Source organism: Rhamphochromis longiceps, linkage group LG5 (genome assembly GCF_057381845.1).
Source record: "Rhamphochromis longiceps isolate RC_006_pf linkage group LG5, R_longiceps_female_GT1.1, whole genome shotgun sequence".
NCBI lineage: Eukaryota > Metazoa > Chordata > Actinopteri > Cichliformes > Cichlidae > Rhamphochromis > Rhamphochromis longiceps.
The window spans coordinates 23511386-23529736 of record NC_140561.1 but is presented as its reverse complement, the minus strand read 5'-3'; the positions used below and the strand labels follow the sequence as shown (position 1 = coordinate 23529736).

At 39.4% G+C, this 18351-nt stretch overlaps 2 protein-coding genes across 2 annotated transcripts in view; one reads left to right on the top strand and one right to left on the bottom strand.

Moving 5' to 3' along the window:
• LOC146670053 (uncharacterized) overlaps nucleotides 1-15967 on the bottom strand; it is a 72331-nt gene extending 56364 nt beyond the window's left edge. The window contains exons 1-6 of the mRNA XM_085406747.1: nucleotides 15772-15967; nucleotides 10993-11077; nucleotides 10713-10884; nucleotides 10321-10500; nucleotides 7400-7507; nucleotides 6274-6389 (exon numbers count right to left, since the gene is read on the bottom strand). Of these exons, the coding sequence (XP_085262873.1) occupies nucleotides 6274-6389; nucleotides 7400-7507; nucleotides 10321-10500; nucleotides 10713-10884; nucleotides 10993-11077; nucleotides 15772-15786 (676 nt within the window). The 5' untranslated portion in view covers nucleotides 15787-15967. The remainder of the gene's footprint in view (nucleotides 1-6273; nucleotides 6390-7399; nucleotides 7508-10320; nucleotides 10501-10712; nucleotides 10885-10992; nucleotides 11078-15771) is intronic.
• On the top strand, nucleotides 13491-14307 carry LOC146670054 (B9 domain-containing protein 2). Its single transcript, XM_085407957.1, has one exon. The coding sequence runs from the start codon at nucleotides 13624-13626 to the stop codon at nucleotides 14149-14151; it is 528 nt and encodes a 175-aa protein (XP_085264083.1). The 5' UTR covers nucleotides 13491-13623; the 3' UTR covers nucleotides 14152-14307.
• Nucleotides 15968-18351: the final 2384 nt, after the last annotated feature.

The window sequence follows — 18351 nt, the reverse complement described above, 5'->3', positions numbered from 1 at the left end:
CCGCGTACAGTGGGCTGAAACAGTTTACTCACAGCCGCCGACACAACTCTGGCTGTCGAGGGAGTTATTATATTCCTTTTATTTCTTTTCTTTTCATCTCTTCTGTAGCTAACCGTTACTTTTTCCCCTTCTCCGCTCTCTCTCTTCACACACACACCAGGCAGTCCCGCTACACACATCCCGAATACATTTCCCATCAGGCTTCACCCTTAAAGGGCCATGCCTGTAACATAGGGCTTGCAAAATCGCTAGCCCGACGTCCCGAGGCTAGCGATTTTTCCAGTCGGGCTACCAAAATCTATCTCTGCCCTGCCCGTCGGGCTATTGTAGGAAGGAAAAATATATGTCAATGCTTTTGCATTCTTTCGGAAATGTAGCTGGGTAATTATGTCATCGGCATCGGTGAGCCACTGTCAATATGTGACATATTGAAATCGCGTTTGAATTTGCGCTTGTTTTTTGCTTTCACTTTGAAAATGTCCAGGTGCGTTCTTTTAGCGCACCGGCCAGTCACGACCGGCGGGGGAAAAGTCACTCGGGTCAGAACATGGGGTGCCACCATCATCCCACTTCTGACACCAATGTGGCGAGCTCAGACAACGAGGAGATGGAGGTGTCGTTTGGTCTTGCTTCCCGTGAGCTAGCCAGGGAGCACAGCCGTTTATTGACATCTGCAGAAGAACACTGCCGCTAGCTAACTGCTCAGCGCGGCAACCGCACAGCAACAACAACACACAGAGCGCCCTCTGACCCCGGAAGGACACACCGTCGCAGCGAGAGGGCGTCACCCGTCACTATGGCAACATAAACAAAACATAACTGTACAAACAGAACCCCGAACAGCCCTGACCCGCTATGCTGCTGAGAATATAGCCCAGAAGAAGCGTATAGTATAGCTTTTATTTTGGAAAGAGCCATTTCTCTGTAATAAACTCTCTTTTCCAAAGATGAGTGATTCCTCAATCAGATACAGGGCTTGCAAAATCGCTAGCCCGACGTCCTGGGGCTAGCGATTTTTCCAGTCGGGCTACCAAAATCTATCTCTGCCCTGCCCGTCCGGCTATTGTAGGAAGGAAAAATATATGTCAATGCTTTTGCATTCTTTCGGAAATGTAGCTGGGTAATTATGTCATTGGCATCGGTGAGCCACTGTCAATATGTGACATATTGAAATCGCGTTTGAATTTGCGCTTGTTTTTTTGCTTTCACTTTGCAATCGTGCGAACTGTGTATAGAGAGCGACAGTACTGATTGGTGAGTGATGATAATTTGCGCACCAATTCCTCTGACATCGTCTTATCAATCGTTAGCTTACTATGCAAACATGACAAGTGAAATCTCCCGCAGCAAGCTTAAACATGTGAGAGGTTGATCGCGCAGAGAATCGCTGACCGTTATGTGTGTGTGTGTAAAAGCAGCAGGATGTATATTTTAGTTCTGCTGAGCCAAATAAGACAGGTCAGGGTGAAGAAGTGACAGCCAAAGAAAAGCTTACCACAAAACGGAAAAGTTATGACAAATCAGACTATAAGGCAAAAAGAAAGTGCAGCTTTATGGTTTCATGGACAAAAGAATTTCTGTGGCTGCAATATGATGAGCTATATAACCGGGGCTGCACATAAGTGGTCCGCAGGTGCGCATTCGCTGTCAAAATAAAAACAAAAAAAAAACGCGCACAAGATATGAAGTTGCAACGCGTGTTTGCATACATAAGATTTTCTGGAGGAGGACAGACATTTGTTTAAAACTCTTAAAGATGTCGAAGAAGCTCCTTTAAGCAATTAGTTGGTGTTCCTCTACCTCCAAACAAATGTCAGAAGGAGTCCGAACCACAAAAGAAGCGCGTATTCTCGGAAAAGTGGTTGCAGGAGGTGAGCTGGCTTCAAACAAATGATGAACGCACAGAGATGTGGTGCGGAATGTGCCGTGAAAATCCCACTCTAGCGGACAAAAACAGTGCTTTTTATATGGACGCAAACGCGCGTTGCAACTTCTTATCTGGTGCGCGTCTTTTATTTTGACAGCGAATGCGCACATGCGGACCACTTATGTGCACCCGTGTAAATAACATAATGTTCTGCCGGGTGTGTTGTTGGTTTTCTCTCGATTTCTGAGTCGACAAGTGCCTTTGTTACTGGGACCAGTCATTTTAAGAAAGGCCCCCATTAGAACCCATGAGGTGTCGGTGTGTTGGTGGTTCTTTGTATCTGGGGGTGGGCGTCCGGGTACACACCGGCTCACTCCTTGGCGGCCGCTTGTCGGGGCCTGGGGCTCGCTCGGGCCCCTTTGGAGGTGGGGTGCCCCCGGCCTCTCGGCCTGGGGCTCGGTCACTCAGGCACAGCTGGGGGCCGGCGGAGCTCACGGGCGCGTCACTGCAACTCCCCCTGACTTCTGCTCCGCGGCTGCTGGGCGAGCCCTCATCTGGGACTCTCCTCAGCTCTTACTGGAACAGTGGCGCGGCTGCCCCTCTGTTGGTCTTCCATGGTCTCTTGTATTCTGGGGGCCTCTGGATGTCTGGAGTTTTGATCTCCTCCATACCCACTTCACACCCTGGAGGACGGGGCTGTGGCCCCCCCACACTCCCTAGCAGATCATTACATGGAGAAACCTTTGGAATGCAAGCATGCTGATCCACACAGGTATGCACACATGGGTATTCACAGACGCGGACTAAAGCTTTCTTGGCTGCTGCCTCAAAGCACACTGTGCGCTGTCTATCTTGCGTGCTGCACAATATCGTTTATTATTTAGTAAATATTGATATCTATGACTAGCTAGTTTATTGTGATGGTGCTTTGTTTTCTCTATTATTATGTTGCTCTTTGTTGTTTGCTGTCTCCTCTGTTTGTTTTTTTTGTTTGTTTGTTTTTTTTTTCTCCATACAGGTGACCCAGGAGTTCTTTTTTTTTCTCTCTCTCTTCCCCCCCCTTCTCACCGTCTCTTCTCCCCTTTGGTTTTCTTTCTTTCTCTCCCCCTCTTTCTCTCATTCATTCCCCCTGTCCTATCTATTAAAAAAAAAAAAAAAAAAAATGACAAAGGATGAACTGAAGCTCTGCCATCACGTAATGTCGCATACTGCTGTTTCTGATGTCATTTAAAAAAAAAAAAAAAAGAAAAAAAAGAACCCATGAGAAATGCAAGAAACGCATTATTGCTCAGTCTGCAATATCTTTCCCAGAACAAACACCAATTGCAAATAACATACTAAAAATAAACCTGAAAAATCTGTTTAGAACAGCGTACTATGTTGCAAAGAGTGAACTACCACTGGCAAAATTTAGCCGTCTTTGCAAACTTCAAAAAGCAAATGGCCTAGATCTTGGTTCCACTTGTCTCTCACCCGTGACTTCAGCGGAAATTTCAAATTCAGGATCTGACACAGACTGATTCATGTCCTACACAGTTCTTACAAGTTCATAGAAATTTCTGTTCAATTAGAACCAAGTATTTGAGTTGATGATTGTAATTTTTATACAATGTTGTAATTTGTTTTTCAACAATGTTTTGATTAATGTTTTGTTTCCTTTACAATATTATACTTTAATGTATAATATTGTAAAGGAAACAAAACAGGAAACAAAACATCAATCAAAAAATTGCTCTCTTTTTTTATTCGGGCTACTTACATTTATTTTGGGCTACCAAAAACTGAACCCCGAAGGGCTACCAGGGATTTTGAAATATTGAGAGCCCTGAGATATATTTATTTTTTTAATTACTTTTGTTTCAGCAACATTAAATTTAAAAACTGTACTTTTGAGTTAAAATATATATTTATAATTTTAATAAATGACAAATTAAAAAGGCATGAACATTTTTTTGTATCGAAAAAATATCGAACCGTGACACCAAAGTATCGAATCGAACCGTGAATTTTGTGTATCGTTGCACCCCTAATAATAATAATAATAATATATATATATATTCTACTATAATTCTACTTCAAAAGTGAGCAAATTTGACTGTTAGGTCGGTGTTTTTGCTACTTTACATCTGTCATGATGAATGTGTCAGAATCACAGACAGCAAGAAAAAGAAGAAGAGAAAGACAAGGCTTGCGTGCAGGCGGTCTTCAGTGCAGTACTGATAAAGAGGGTCAGTGCTGACTGATGTTCAGCAAAAAAAAATAAATAAATAATATAATAATATAACCCCAAGCGCGCACCATCGTTCCTATTCATCTGGCCTTCTCTGCTCTAATGGGCATGTTGGTGGCGGGTGGATGGATGACTGGTTCTTGTCAGATCAAATCTTTGGGGCTGAGTAGCTAACACTATACAGGACTATTCCAGGAAGTAGACTGGTCACTGAGAAGGCAAGGTGATCTCACCAAATGTCAACACACCAGCAAATGAAAACGTTAAATTATTCAATATTACTTCAACAACCTTGAATACAGAGCCATTAAATATTTGGCATTTATGCTTAAAAATTGCTTTTATGATTATGACAACTTAATTGTTTATTTATTCTCTTCAAATAATATAAATGAGCAATATTTACTAGTTTACTTGGACTCTGATGCATTTATGAGATTTCAATTATATATACATTATAAAGAAGAACAGGTGACACCCTTTAGTGACCAGCTGCTGTCCAAATAAGAAATAAATAAATGACTGAACAGATTAAGATACATCACAACTGCCAGATACAAAATACAATGAGATTACATGCCTGCTCATACTTAATCCTTCATATTTTATACGTTTATTGATTCGTTTTTTCTAGCTATAGCTTTACAGGAAGTCACATGCTCAGTTAATGAAATAATATATTTATTTTTAGATTTATTTTTGGCATTTTTGCCTTTATTATACAGCAACAGTCAGAGGGAGAGAGAAAGAGAGGATGACAATTGCAGTAGGGACTCAGCTTGCGCTCAACAGATGAGCTACAGGAGCGCCCCCCCTCCCCGATTCAGATGTTTTAAAGCAACACAAGCACAGCTTTGAGCTGTGAAAATGAGAAATTCTTGCTTAAAGGCACTTTTACCTCAAAGGACTAAATTAGCTGCCATTGAAGTGTAGTGCTGCTGCACATCACACTGCTGCAAATCCTGCTTAACTGAGAACGGCTTAACACCAGCTTTTTATTACCACACACTAATACATCAAGTTGCCTTAAGAACAAAGAACTAATCGTGACCTCCCTAGACTTAAACAATCCCGCCATACATGAATCAGCAGCTGACAAATTAGCAAGCAATAGGTCCCTCTCCTGGCTTACAGAGGCTACAACACACTTGCAGGCATCCTGATACCACAAGCTGGGAAAAGATGCTGAATAGCTATGAAAGAGCACAGAGCAGTGGGTGTTTGTATAGTATGGCTCTGCCTCATGGAAACAAACCAGTTCAATAAATTACCAAATAATGTGCACAGATGGTTAACATAAATATACCAATGTGCCACTGCCACTTGCTATGTTACTGCTATTGATTTTGGCTTATTCATACAAACCCCTAAACAATTTTTCATTAAAGGTTTTCTAATCAGGACCAAAAACTATTCATTAATCATTTGATGTCTAAAAACATTATTCAGTCCCATGTGTGTCTAACACTAGCCACTCCCATTTTTACACTTTAAGTTAGCAAAATGACAAAATAACTCCAGTATGGAAAGTAGGGCCAGAAAAAAAATGAAAGAGGAGGAGGAGAAGCTTCTATCTTCATACCAAATCTCCTCAGACATATGTAATTATCCATTATTAGACCTAACAACTGAAATCCATTTAAGGGAGGCAATTAGAGCAACCAGCCTGAATGCAAGACTGATAAAAAGTCATCAACATTAAGTTTAATGAATATGCAAAAGATCAATAACATTCCTTGCCATTAATATAAATTTCCCTGTGTGCGATTTCAGTAATTTCTCTTTAACATAATGATTCAAAGGTACTTTGGCTGTACTGCAATTTCTGAGAGCAGATGTCTAAACTTTGGCCAAAAGTACCATACATTAAAACAAACAAAAACTGTGGCTTTTGTTGTTTCTATGGGACTGACTCAGCATATGATGAACTGGTGTTTCAGAATAAAGCTCTATATAAGGCATCAGGAGTGACTAAACTGAGAGTGATAAAGCATTCAGTGATTCTTTAAATATTTAAGTATGTCTTTAGAATTGATGTGGTTGTGACTAATTAATGAAAATAACTGTGTTGCTATGAAGCTAAAAAATGTCACACTTGAGTGTAAACTCTGGTTTCACTCCTTAAAAAGACCAGAAAGAACGATTACGGTTTTAAATATTATCGATGTGTCTTTACCTTGGTAGTGCTGTAGCATCTTATGTGATCTGATGTCCCACACCTTGACAGAGTTGTCAGTACTAGCTGCAGCAATACATGTTCCACTGGGATGAAAGTCCACATAGTTTGCATAACTTTTGAGAAGAGAAAAAAAAACAAAGAAATTTCTTATTCTAAATGTTGGGAACTTAAAAAAATATATACAGCTTTCTCTGGACCCTTTTTCCCCCAATTTCATTTTTTTATCTTATGCAGTGGCATACAGCACCAAAATAAATTAAGCTGTGATTGGGATGTCTCCATTCCTGTTCACCTTAAACTGCTTAGACTTTCAGTACAACTGTGGGTCATGACACCTATAGAAATACTCTGATGATTGGATTCTCTGAGGAGCACTAGCAGATGATTTTGTTGAGAGGTCGAGAAAAAAAACGATAGATGGTGGTTGACCTGAGTCTATCGTGGGACAGGATGTTGATGCTAATCCTGACCACCCTCTGCATCACTTCCTACAGGCAGGCATAAAGTTTATTCTCTAACAGACTCTGCTGCCACAAGGATACAGGAAGTCTTTTATACCTCATGCCATCATCCTCTATAACAATGCTTTTTACTTGGAAGAGAGGCATTTTACATTAATGGTATTATTATCTCTAGTGTTTCAGCTGCTGTAAGAAACGATATGGGATAAAGTGTAGCTCATCTTATTATCATCTCAACACAATAAGCTAAAACTACAGAAAAGAAAGGAGCTCAGTATGTCAGACTCTAAATAAAACACAATAAAGTTAAAAAGAAGTAAGAAGAAAGATGTAAAACAGGATATTAAATGTATCAAAGACTCACACAGCCAATGTCTCATTAAAGTGTTTCAGTATAACAGACTGCACAATGTACAAGGGAATAGGGCACATGTGTAATGACTGAACAGGTGTTCAGTGCCTTCGTCATAAACATTTGAACAGGATAACAAATGGTTAGGGGATTGATTCTGTCAGATTTTTTCCAGCATTTACTGCCGTTGCATCAGTACACTTGTAAGGATTTTTTCTGACCTTACCAGAACACCAGCAGAAAACTGACAAAAATAAATAAATACTCCTAGCTCCTCCTATTCATCATTCAGGTGCTCGCAAGTGCTCACCCTGCATGTTCATAGAAAGAATGAATGCACTCTCTGCTGTTTTTGTCCCACAGCTTTATGGTCTTATCATCACTGGATGACACAATCAAGCGATCGTCTGGAGAAAACCTGCAATAATAATATAAAAAAATAAATGTAAATGATTAATGCTCAATCTGTATAAAATATGTTCAAAAATGCATGGTGTAATGGAAAAGGTCAGCTATACACCAGGCATCAGGAATAAAATTATGACCACCTGCCTAATACAATACAATACAATACGATTTTTTTTATATAGCACATTTAAAACCAGGGGGTACATCAAAGTGCTTCACAGTAAGGAATAAACAGTAAATGATTACACTGAACTGTAAGTCATTAAAACAAGCTAAAATAGAGAACAAACAAAAGCAAGTAAGTAGAGATAGAGAGAAATCATGATTATCCAGAGAAATGAGTAGCGAGCAATTAATGAGCAGTGAGAATTAGTGAGTTGGAAAAGCCAGGTCGAATAGGTACGTTTTCAAGTGTGCTTTAAAAGATTGAATGGAGTCAGAGGGATGAACAGTAGCAGGAAGACTATTCCAGAGGTTTGGTGCTACAGAGGCAAAGGCACGATCACCCCTAGTCTTCAGACGGTGCCTGGGCTGGGCCAGAGGTAACTGACCAGATGATCGTAAAGAACAGCCGGGAGTATAGAGACTGAGGAGGTCGGTGACTATCAAACAGAGGTGGGACCAAGTCATTGTTTTGCAAGTCTCAAGTAAGTCTCAAGTCTTTATCCTCAAGTCTCAAGTCAAGTCTCAAGTAATGTCAGGCAAGTCAGAGTCGAGTCTCAAGTCACTGGTGTAAAAGTCCGAGTCAAGTCACAAGTCTGAAACTTTGAATTTCAAGTCCTTTCGAGTCTTTAAAAAAAAGAAAAGAAAAAATAATGTTGCAGTTATATGCTAAATGTAAATATTAGACCATGTAATTTTAAATCTGTGTTTTTCTCAACACATGACAAAAGTGAACGTAGAAAATATACACAAATTGTGAAATTGCACCTCTTTAAAATGCAGCTCAATTAAACTTAGCTCCAAGAATAATTTTCACCGACAGTTCTGAGATAAGCTGCATGTTATTCTTGGATGCGGTTGTAGGACCGGCTTTAAAATCGCATGACAAAAATATCATACACATTAAAAAAAACTGTATCACCAACGTAGCCTGGACAACATTTGCTAGTTAGATGAAGTCAGCTATCTCATCGTAGCATATTTATATGCATATTTATAATCATACGGTTCTTGGAGTGAGTGCATACACTCATGAAGTTTAGTAACTTCAGGTCACTGCAACAAGCCCAGGTACAGTTTACCGACGGATGGGTACAGGACCTTGAAATGCACCGTGTAGAACGAAAGACCATCGTACGTATCATAAGTTTACCAGTCTCACAAATTGTCGTCATAAATACACATTCGTTAACCGTTTATTAATAGGACCTTTGAGCTCAACGGTAATTAATTAGTAGTGGAAATAATTTCTGGTACCCATCACAGAAATGTAGCAGTGACAATAATATTGTATGCTGTAATCGTACTGGGCAATTAGTGATACAAAACAACTGTTTTATCCTGTGAATAAAAGTATATGTTTTTGTCAATGTACCATAATAACAGAAGCGAAACGCAATATTGTGTCAGGACAATTCACTATTTATGCACAATAAATAAAGGAGCATAGCGCGACAATTTCTGTTCAGCGCCAGACTTGCTTGTAACCTATATCACCAATTATGTTATGAAAATGACGTATTAACTACTAAAAAACACTGACCTTCGTGTAAATGCTTGGAGCAGACTAACCTGTGAGCTGGAGTGTTCTGGGACGTTATATTTGGTCTTAGAATGGCTGCAATCCAGTCGCGTCTTTGTTACTTCGGAAACATGGCTGAACAATTTCTCTTCAACGACGTAATCCGATAACAACCGATCTCTTTACCCGTCGGCTTCCCGTGGCTGTCATGCGACCGGCTATTGCAGTTAATGATACAACAGCTTCTTGACATTTTTGTGTTTCTTTTTATCGCTGTGTAACTGATTTTAATTGAAAGCCTGCGTGCGCTAGTACCGCTTGCCACGAGTTCCCAGAATCCTTTGCGGTTCTACCCGTGAATGACGTCACATTTTCAATCTCTATATAATATGCATGTTAAATTTTATATTTGGGGTAAAATATCAAGTCTTTTCAAGTAAACCGGTTCAAGTCCAATTCAAGTCCCAAGTCATTGGTGTAAAAGTCCAAGTCAAGTCACAAGTCTTAGAACATTTTTTCAAGTCAAGTCTAAAGTCATAAAATTAATGACTCGAGTCTGACTCGAGTCCAAGTCATGTGACTCGAGTCCACACCTCTGCTATCAAACACCATAATCTCAGTTTTCTTCTCATTTAAAATGAGAGAATTGGCAGACAGCCACTCTGTGACCTCTTTCAAGCAGTCAGACAAACGATTCAATGAAGGTGGCAGGTCAAAAGATAATTGGAAATAGATTTAATAATGAGTTGGTCCCCCCTTTTGCTGCCAAAACAGGCCAGGCCTATTGAGCCATGGACTCCATCACACCTTTGAAGGTGTGCTATGGTATCTGGCACCAATATGTTAGCAACAGAACCTTTAATTCTTGTAAGATGCAAGGTTAGGCCATTTATGGAACTTATTGTCCAGTACATCCACCAGATATTGGATTGGATTGGGATCTGGGGAAGATGAAACTTCCTTTTTTTGGATTATTATTGTTAGATACTGACCAGGAACAGCCCAAAAAAGATGCATTTTGGAAATGATCAGTGTAATTCTCTTTATCTGTCAAAGGTCATAATGTGATGCCTGAAGTGTAAATCTATCAAAATGTCCTAATATGATGCATTGTATCGTGTTAAATGTGTGTCTCATACTTGGCACAGCGGACCCAGTTGATGTGCTGGTTGAGAGAGAAGAGGAACTTTTGCCTGTGTGTTGTCCACACTTTAATTGTCTTGTCATCAGAGGCCGTGACCAGAGTCTGTCCGTCACCAGAAAAGTTAACACTGCGCACAGTGGCAGTGTGAGCCCTGAATACTGTTGACTCAGCCTTCCTGTATGGACACAAGACATTACTTAAGTTTAAAACAAACAAGCAAAACCCAGAAGGTGTTCAGCAATGTGTGTCTTCCTCCATGCTGGCAGAAGGAGACAAACAATATTCAGTAGTTGCTGCTCTTTATGAGTCACCATCATTGTCCTCTGTAGTAAATCTGTGGTGGAATAAAGAACAGAAAAGACAGAAAGATTTTACTTTAACACCTACATGCTTGGCACCCAAAGACGTACAGTCTTGTCTCTGGAGGCAGAGGCCACCAGATGGCCTGATGGGGAAAAGTGGACGGAAAGGACGGCGTCTTTGTGTCCATCAAAACGATACGCTCGCATCTGAGGTTTCATGTTCCAGATCATCACACAGGAATCCATGGAGCCTGTGGCTAGGAGAGGATGAAGCACAGGTGTGAGTGAGAACATCATGTATTTCCAAAAAGGAAAAGACAAAGGCAACAGCAAACAGTTACATCTGAAGGCAAACAGATCATTACCAATTTGTTTCATGTTGCAGCTGAAGTCCACACTTGTTACGGTGTCCCTGTGACCCTTGAAATGTCTTTCTAGGGTTGGATCAGACTATGGGAGCAAACAGAGAGTCATGTCAAAATGTTAAAATGTCCTCATGACTACAAAAGCTACAATAATAAGCAATAAGTTAGACATCTGGGAAACAGAAAATTTGGTACTATTTACTAAGAGCTTATCACTGAAGAAGTGCTATTTCTTCCTCATCACGACTATGTGGGTGTATGATGTGACTAAAACTGGCCTGGAAACATGAGCAAAGAACCCCATAGTTATGATTTGTAGCTAAAATAATGAGGTCCTCTGATTTTGCGCAGTTATTCTTTTTTTACTCTCTTAAGTCTGTGGGAAAATAACACAGAGTAAGTTTCTAACTCTCCATAAAATCGCTAACAGCATCCCAACTACACACGTAAGGTTTAGAATACACAAGGCACTTCTATGACACCAAAGTAAAGTATGGGTTCACTCAATTAATGCTCTTTCAGCTTTTGATTTTTCAGACATGTCACACCAAACAAAAAAAGAAAAAAGAAAGAAAGAAAGAAAGAAAGAAAGAAAGAAAGAAAGAAAGAAAGAAAGAAAGAAAGAAAGAAAGAAAGAAAGAAAGAAAGAAAGAAAGAAAGATTAATAAAAATACACTGTTTTGGTTTTAGGCTCCTAGAACAGGTTCACGGTCACGACTTAGTATGACACGTGAATGGAAACAAGTCTGTGTTTATGTTAGTAGTAACACTTGTGCTGCTAGTCAAAATGTTTACTGTGAAAGGCACCCACTGTGTGTGATACATCTCATTGCAAAACCCATGGCCAATAATATGTTACCATGGCTGCCTCTGCTATTCTGGGAAAGTTTTCAACAAGATTTTACAAGAAACAGCTGTCGACAAATATGTACACAAAAGCATGCAAACCGATGTTACACCACATTCTGAGGCTCAGCATATTAAGTGACCGAATTGATGCGTTTTGGGGTCATTGAGGTCATTGAAACGTCATGCTAGCCCTCCTCACCTCAACCCTCATCTTCTGAACGGAAGTCACCGCTCTAATACGTGAAAATGTGCATAAACATGCTTATTTATTCCAGATATCATTGTAGTTACTTATTATTATCATTAGCATTTCAAGGCAGTTAATAACAAGCCAGCCAAACAAGAACAGCTGGTTACAACCTAACATTATACCAGCCAGTGTTAGGCTTGAGTGTCTTAAAAATCACAGTTTCCCTTTGATAAACAGTTTGATTACATTCTCATAGTTTAATGTCTGTGAAGGTTCTCAGTCATCCAGGTCATCGTAGTCAAAGGAGCTTGCAAAGAAAAGCGTCTGGACTTCTTTCAGTTGCTTGAAGACGTTTCACCTCTCATCCGAGAAGCTTCTTCAGTTCTAAGGTCAAATGGTGGAGAGTCCAAGATATAAACCTAGTGGGAGTTATATCTATATCATAGTTTAATCACTATCTCAGTCTAACAATGTTCAATCCATTTCAAAGAACGTTTCACTAATGCCAGCAAGATCCTTGCGAGAAATACACTAACTTGTATATCAGCTAGATAAAAACAAAAATTATATGTAACAATTTTGTACAGAAATGCAACTAAAACTATATTCTGTAAGTGGTAAAGGCAAATTACCACTCAAGAAAGTTTTCAAATAAATGAAATAAAATGTTCCTAGGAGTACAATGTGATCTAAAAGTAGCAAGTTTAAATTTATTTAATTTCTTCATATCTGGTTCATTTATATGACAATGTGTCGAATATGTTTAGGCTAAAGTTAAAACTAATTATGCCTAAACAACTATTCCAAAGTTCAATACCTCTTTTTACAAATGTGCAGTCACATTTCACACTACTCCCAACCTTGGGTTTTTCATAAAATATCATTTGTATTTCTCATTTAAAATATAAAATAAAATACTGTATACATAAACCTTTTATATACTGTAAAAGGTCCTCCACGGAGTATAAGACTGTTTTTTCAGTGTAGTAGTGAACTGTGGAGTCTGAGCGCAGTACAGCCGCGTACTGGCGCTGTTTCACAGTGTAATTGTTCACAGACTCCAAACGCCGATTAAACTTCAGAGAAATTGAGCAATAAAGTCAATTCTTCGTCACGAGTTAATTAAAAAGTATTAATATGAAGAGGTGTTTTATGTCTTCGACGAACGGACTTTTGTAAACAATGCATGAAAGACAGAAACAACTCGGTCCATTAGGACAAATTTAACTCTGAGTTAAACCTGTAAGGGTGTAGTTCCAAATTCGTGACACAACCGCGTTTTCACCACACACGTTTATTATAGCTCAGGAATAATTCTGGCAATATTATAATTGGTGAAAATTAATTATTCACTAATGACAAACAATTTTATAAAGGTGAAGCTTAGGGTTTTCATAATGTTGGACGGCATTCGTACCGGAAGTGGTGCCTGCGAGGTCTAACTCAGGGGATTTGTCGAAAATCACGGTAGGCGGTTACCAAGGAGACGTTTAGCTGTTAGTTTAGCTAGCCGCTAAGCTAGCCGTTAACATCGGAGAGACAAAACAGGACTTTCCGTGCCACATTTTCTTGTCAAAGTGAACCAGTGTGGCATGGCAGAGCTGCACATTATAGGGCAGATCATTGGTGCAAGTGGTTTCCCGGAAAAGACTTTGTTTTGCAAATGGGGAATTCATACGGGAGAAGCATGGCGGCTTTTATCCGGGCTGAAGGAGGGTCAGACCCAGGTGGATAGCCCCCAAATCGGAGACATAGCGTACTGGAGCCACCCGATCGATCTGCACTACGCGACCAAAGGGCTGCAAGGCTGGCCGAAGATTCACCTAGAGGTGTGGCATCAAGATTCTTTCGGACGGTGCCAACTCTATGGTTATGGTTTCTGCCACGTCCCTTCTAGTCCGGGACATCACCGAATAAGCTGTGCGACCTGGAGGCCCGTGGGCTCCTGGCAAGAACGGCTGGCGCAAATGTTCGTCGGCGGAGGTCCCCAGCTCCTCAGCCCTGACCTGATCTACAGCGGGGCGGACAGATACAGACTGCACACCGAAGCCATGGGGACTGTGGAGCTGGAGCTGGGCATCATCACGAGACACTTTGACAAATATGGTGTCGAGTGTTGAGATTTTGAAATGGCAGAAAGACAGAAAGTAGAAACAGTTATAGATCATATTTGAGTCACTTGCTTTTAGTAGAATTCTGTACTATTTTTTTTCTAAACTGCACTTTTTTTTTTACAAACATCTATATGTAAATAAAGAAAATATTCTCTTACTGAAGTTGGTTTCTTGCTGATTTGTATTTTTTAATAGAAAACTGACTCTTATTAGCGATATTCCCTGTAATCATGCCTCATTTAATGCTGTTTTCTTAAATGCATCTTTATATTATATTATGTAAACCCACATTTACTTTTTATTTGGGATTTTAAGTTGTACGACTAACAGGATCGTTACTTGAATTAAGTTAAATGTCATTAATAACCTGCTACAAATTAGGAGTGGGGGCAAATACTGATACTGAAATCTATCATTTTGGTTCCACGTGTGATCCATTCACTGGCAGCAAATATTGTTTATCAAAAGATGTAGGAGTTCCCTGCTAGTCTGGCACACTTCACTACTTTTTAAGAAAATTATAAAGTGAGTTATCTTACTTCATATTAACAATAACAACCTCACAAGGAAAGAACGGGAAAGACTTTTAAAGAGTATATTTTTTCCCTTCAGTTACCAGATACTGTGGTGTATGGTGCATGACTGTATTGCACAGAATATATATTGTCATAGTGTCTTATGAGTTACTCTTGGAGTTCATCAAAGAGAGGTTTTGACCAACCTTTCTTGAAAATGAGGTTTAGTTTATGCAAACTTAAAATAAGCTTGTTTTCTTCTTTGTTTGTCACTGGTTACAAGCATCTCTGAATGCACAACTTGTTGAGCCTTGAAGCACATAGGCATACTCAGATCTTAATCGAAAAGAGCACCTTTGGGATGTGGTGGAGCACGAGATTCTCATCATGGATGTGCAGCCGAAAAGTCTGCAGCAACTGCCTGAAGCGATCATGTCAATATGGACCAAAACCGCAGCTTCACATAAAGAATTAAGGCAGGTCTCAAGGCAAAAAGGCTGCTCAACCCAGCACTTGCGAGGTGCACCTAATAAAGTGGACGGTGAGTGTATGGTGGCATAAATTACTCTATAGTTTTTTCTTTTTCTTATAACTTCAATATACTGTAATTACCGTACACAGAATATCAGATTGTTGGCATATTAATTGCTTGTTAGTCACTTTGTCGGCAAAATGATGCATTTAATCTGCAAAGGCAATTTAGATCATGACAAATGAGTGAAACGATACCATTAAACTTTCACAAATGTATCATTTACATAACATATGTGGTTGTCATGACTGCACAGGGCGGTTGTTACATTAGTATAAATGTATATATTACATTGGACACTCAGCAGACTGAGTAATGAGTCACTTTGCTACGACTTCACAGACATTTAATCCAGACTAAGAGTAAATTACCCTGATTTATAATCTGCTCTCGCTCTAAATAAAGCTAAAACAAGCAGCAAAAAGAAAGGGGTCCATATCAAATAAAAAAATATATGATGTATTGTAATAAATCTACAGATATATCGACCTTTAACTCTTAACCAATAAGCCACATTGTGGAAACCACAAATAAGAAACGAACTTCATCTCAGTGGCTCAAGCAGCAAGTTAAACTCACCAGCGCAGATGTCATTTTTGTTGATATCGGAGGCGAAATCCTGATGGAAGCGACTTGTTTATGTTCGTAGCTGTCCAAGCTAAATGTTACCGTGCTTTCCTCCGTTATTAGGACGAATGGGGTGCAAGATATCGCCTCTTTAGCTCGGTGTCCGGCTAACGCTAGCTAACAGTTAGCTCTTAGTTGCTGACAACAACAAAGTTCAGTTTACGCGCCGCGATTGGGCGCTGAGCAGCTGGTCGCCGCTCTTAAAGGGGCAGTCATCCCTTTAGCAAAGTTTCTGTCGAAACTGTCATTTTACTATTAACGTCAAAATATTTAAACGATATGAAATATAGTCAAATAAAGTCCACACAGGTTTTACAAAATTATTCATGTGATGCTGTTCCATTAGGATACGTTACGCGGTAAATTCAATATCAGGCCGTTTGTAGTAACTCATAATTGCCACCAGGTGTCAGCAGAGGTACACTAGACAGAGTTGTAAATCAGCTTTATGCAGCTAAGTACATGAAGGCCTGTAACCAAGGCCTAACGTGGGTTTTGCTGTCGCCTGCTTGTGCATATAAAGTCTTAACCCTGGAGAACCCATGGGGTCAAATATGACCCCATGGGTTCTCCAGGGTTAAAATATGATCCATTTTCACTCAAGAATATGATATGTGAAGGCTGATGAAAAATAACTGCATTTTACTTTGGGACTGATCAGTCTAAACATGAGCCGCTCTACCTGACCCAAACACAGTATTTGTGTTTGGGTCAGGTAGAAAATGTAGAAAAAGATAATCTCGGAAGTATTTAACAGAAATAATGACTATGGATATAACTAATGAATTTAAATGTGACCAGGGACCTGGAGTCTGTGGGAATAGCCAATGAGACGTGGTAAGCCACTCAAGGCCTGTGTCACCTAACATTTGATGGTCAAAATGAGCTAATAACAGTGAGTAAACCTGCTCTGTGAATCACAGCTACTGACGTACAGCAAACTTGTTACCATAACAAAGATTAGAGATACATTCCTGAGAACAGGTCAGATCATGATGTCATTTTAGCAGAAGTAATACAGGAAGTTAAACATTCAAATAACAGTAAGCACAGGATGCAAATATTTAGAATGGAGTGATGGAGTAAAAATCCAACACATAAACTAAAACTGAAGGATAATTTATTTAAGACTTATTCTTCTCTGCTCACCTATTCAATGTGTACATAAACTCATTCTTCAACTAAATCCCCACCCATGGTCTTTTTCAACCATAAGGTTGGTCACCTTGTAGCCAGTCATTTATACCACAAATACCAGTAATGCAATAACAAATATCACCACATAGTCATTCAGCATTACGAGCTATAATTATGTTATTGTCGCATTACTTTTAGAGTATGAGGTCATGTTTCTTTTTTCCCTATTCTTTAAAGCAAACTCACAGCAAGGCAGTGCAATCTGCTGCACACTCTAGAGACACTTGTTTAAAAATTGTAATAAAATGATTTATCTATCCACACTTCTTTCCAGAACTTGCTAAAATAGTTCAAATGTAAGGCATCTCATGAAGCTGCAGCAGGGTTACTGTAAGAGAGAGGGGCGCAGCACTCAAAAAATGAGAAACTACGAGAGATGTGAAGCAGCGAAAAGCAAAGATGGTGGTAGAAGTACAAGAAAGTCCAGGAAGCGGGGAAAAAAGATTTTAAACAAATTATTTTGGGGTAATGTCAGCAAAAATATAAAAATCTTTACAAGTTATGACTATATATGTTTACATATATGTATATTTAAGAGAGTGAGCATTGAAATTATTTTTTAAAAATGCTTTCATCTTCTCTGCTTATTTAATTTGGCAGAGTTTTACACAGAGATATCCTTCCTGATGGAACACAGAAGGAGGTTACACTGAACACTAAAATTAAAGTAAAATGACTACAGCAGACTACAGTAGAAGCCAGCACTGGTTCCTATCAGTTTTAAGGCTTTAATTCATTTAATTCAATCAACAAAGAACAGTTTGTCTTTGCCGCTGCCCTCATGTATTTAGTTACAGTAAACTAAACAAAGACACACCCACAGGTTTACTGTCTGTAGATAAGTACTTACAGTAATACTACACTACACTTTAACAATGCCTTCTCGAGCTAAAGCATTCTCATGCAATGTAATTCATCGCTGTTAATAGCTTATAAATCAGTTAATAGCTTATGTATCATATGGGAACAGCACTGATTACATCACCTTGTAAAATCCTAAAGATTCCAGCAGGTGATGACTTTGATGAGAAGGAAGGAGGAAGAGAAACAGAAAAACAATCTGAAATTCTTCTCACTGCAGCTAGACACTTAAACTCAGCACAGTTTACTTGCTCCTGCGTGATACAGAGAATCATGCAGCACGTTTACAGGGCAGTAAATATTCATACGTCTATCTGAAAACTGAGCATCTTATCAGTGTATGTGTGCACTGTTTACGGGTAGTAGGATGTAGCTGCAACGAATAATCAGAGCTTTGTCTACAGAAACAGTTTCCTTTTCAGTGCAGCGGGAGGATGTTTTTCATGGTGTGTGTTTTATCTCATGGGGTTCTTG

Bases quoted from the DNA above. Each gene is read 5' to 3' on its own strand.
- LOC146670054 (XM_085407957.1), top strand. From the start codon at position 13,624: ATGGCAGAGCTGCACATTATAGGGCAGATCATTGGTGCAAGTGGTTTC.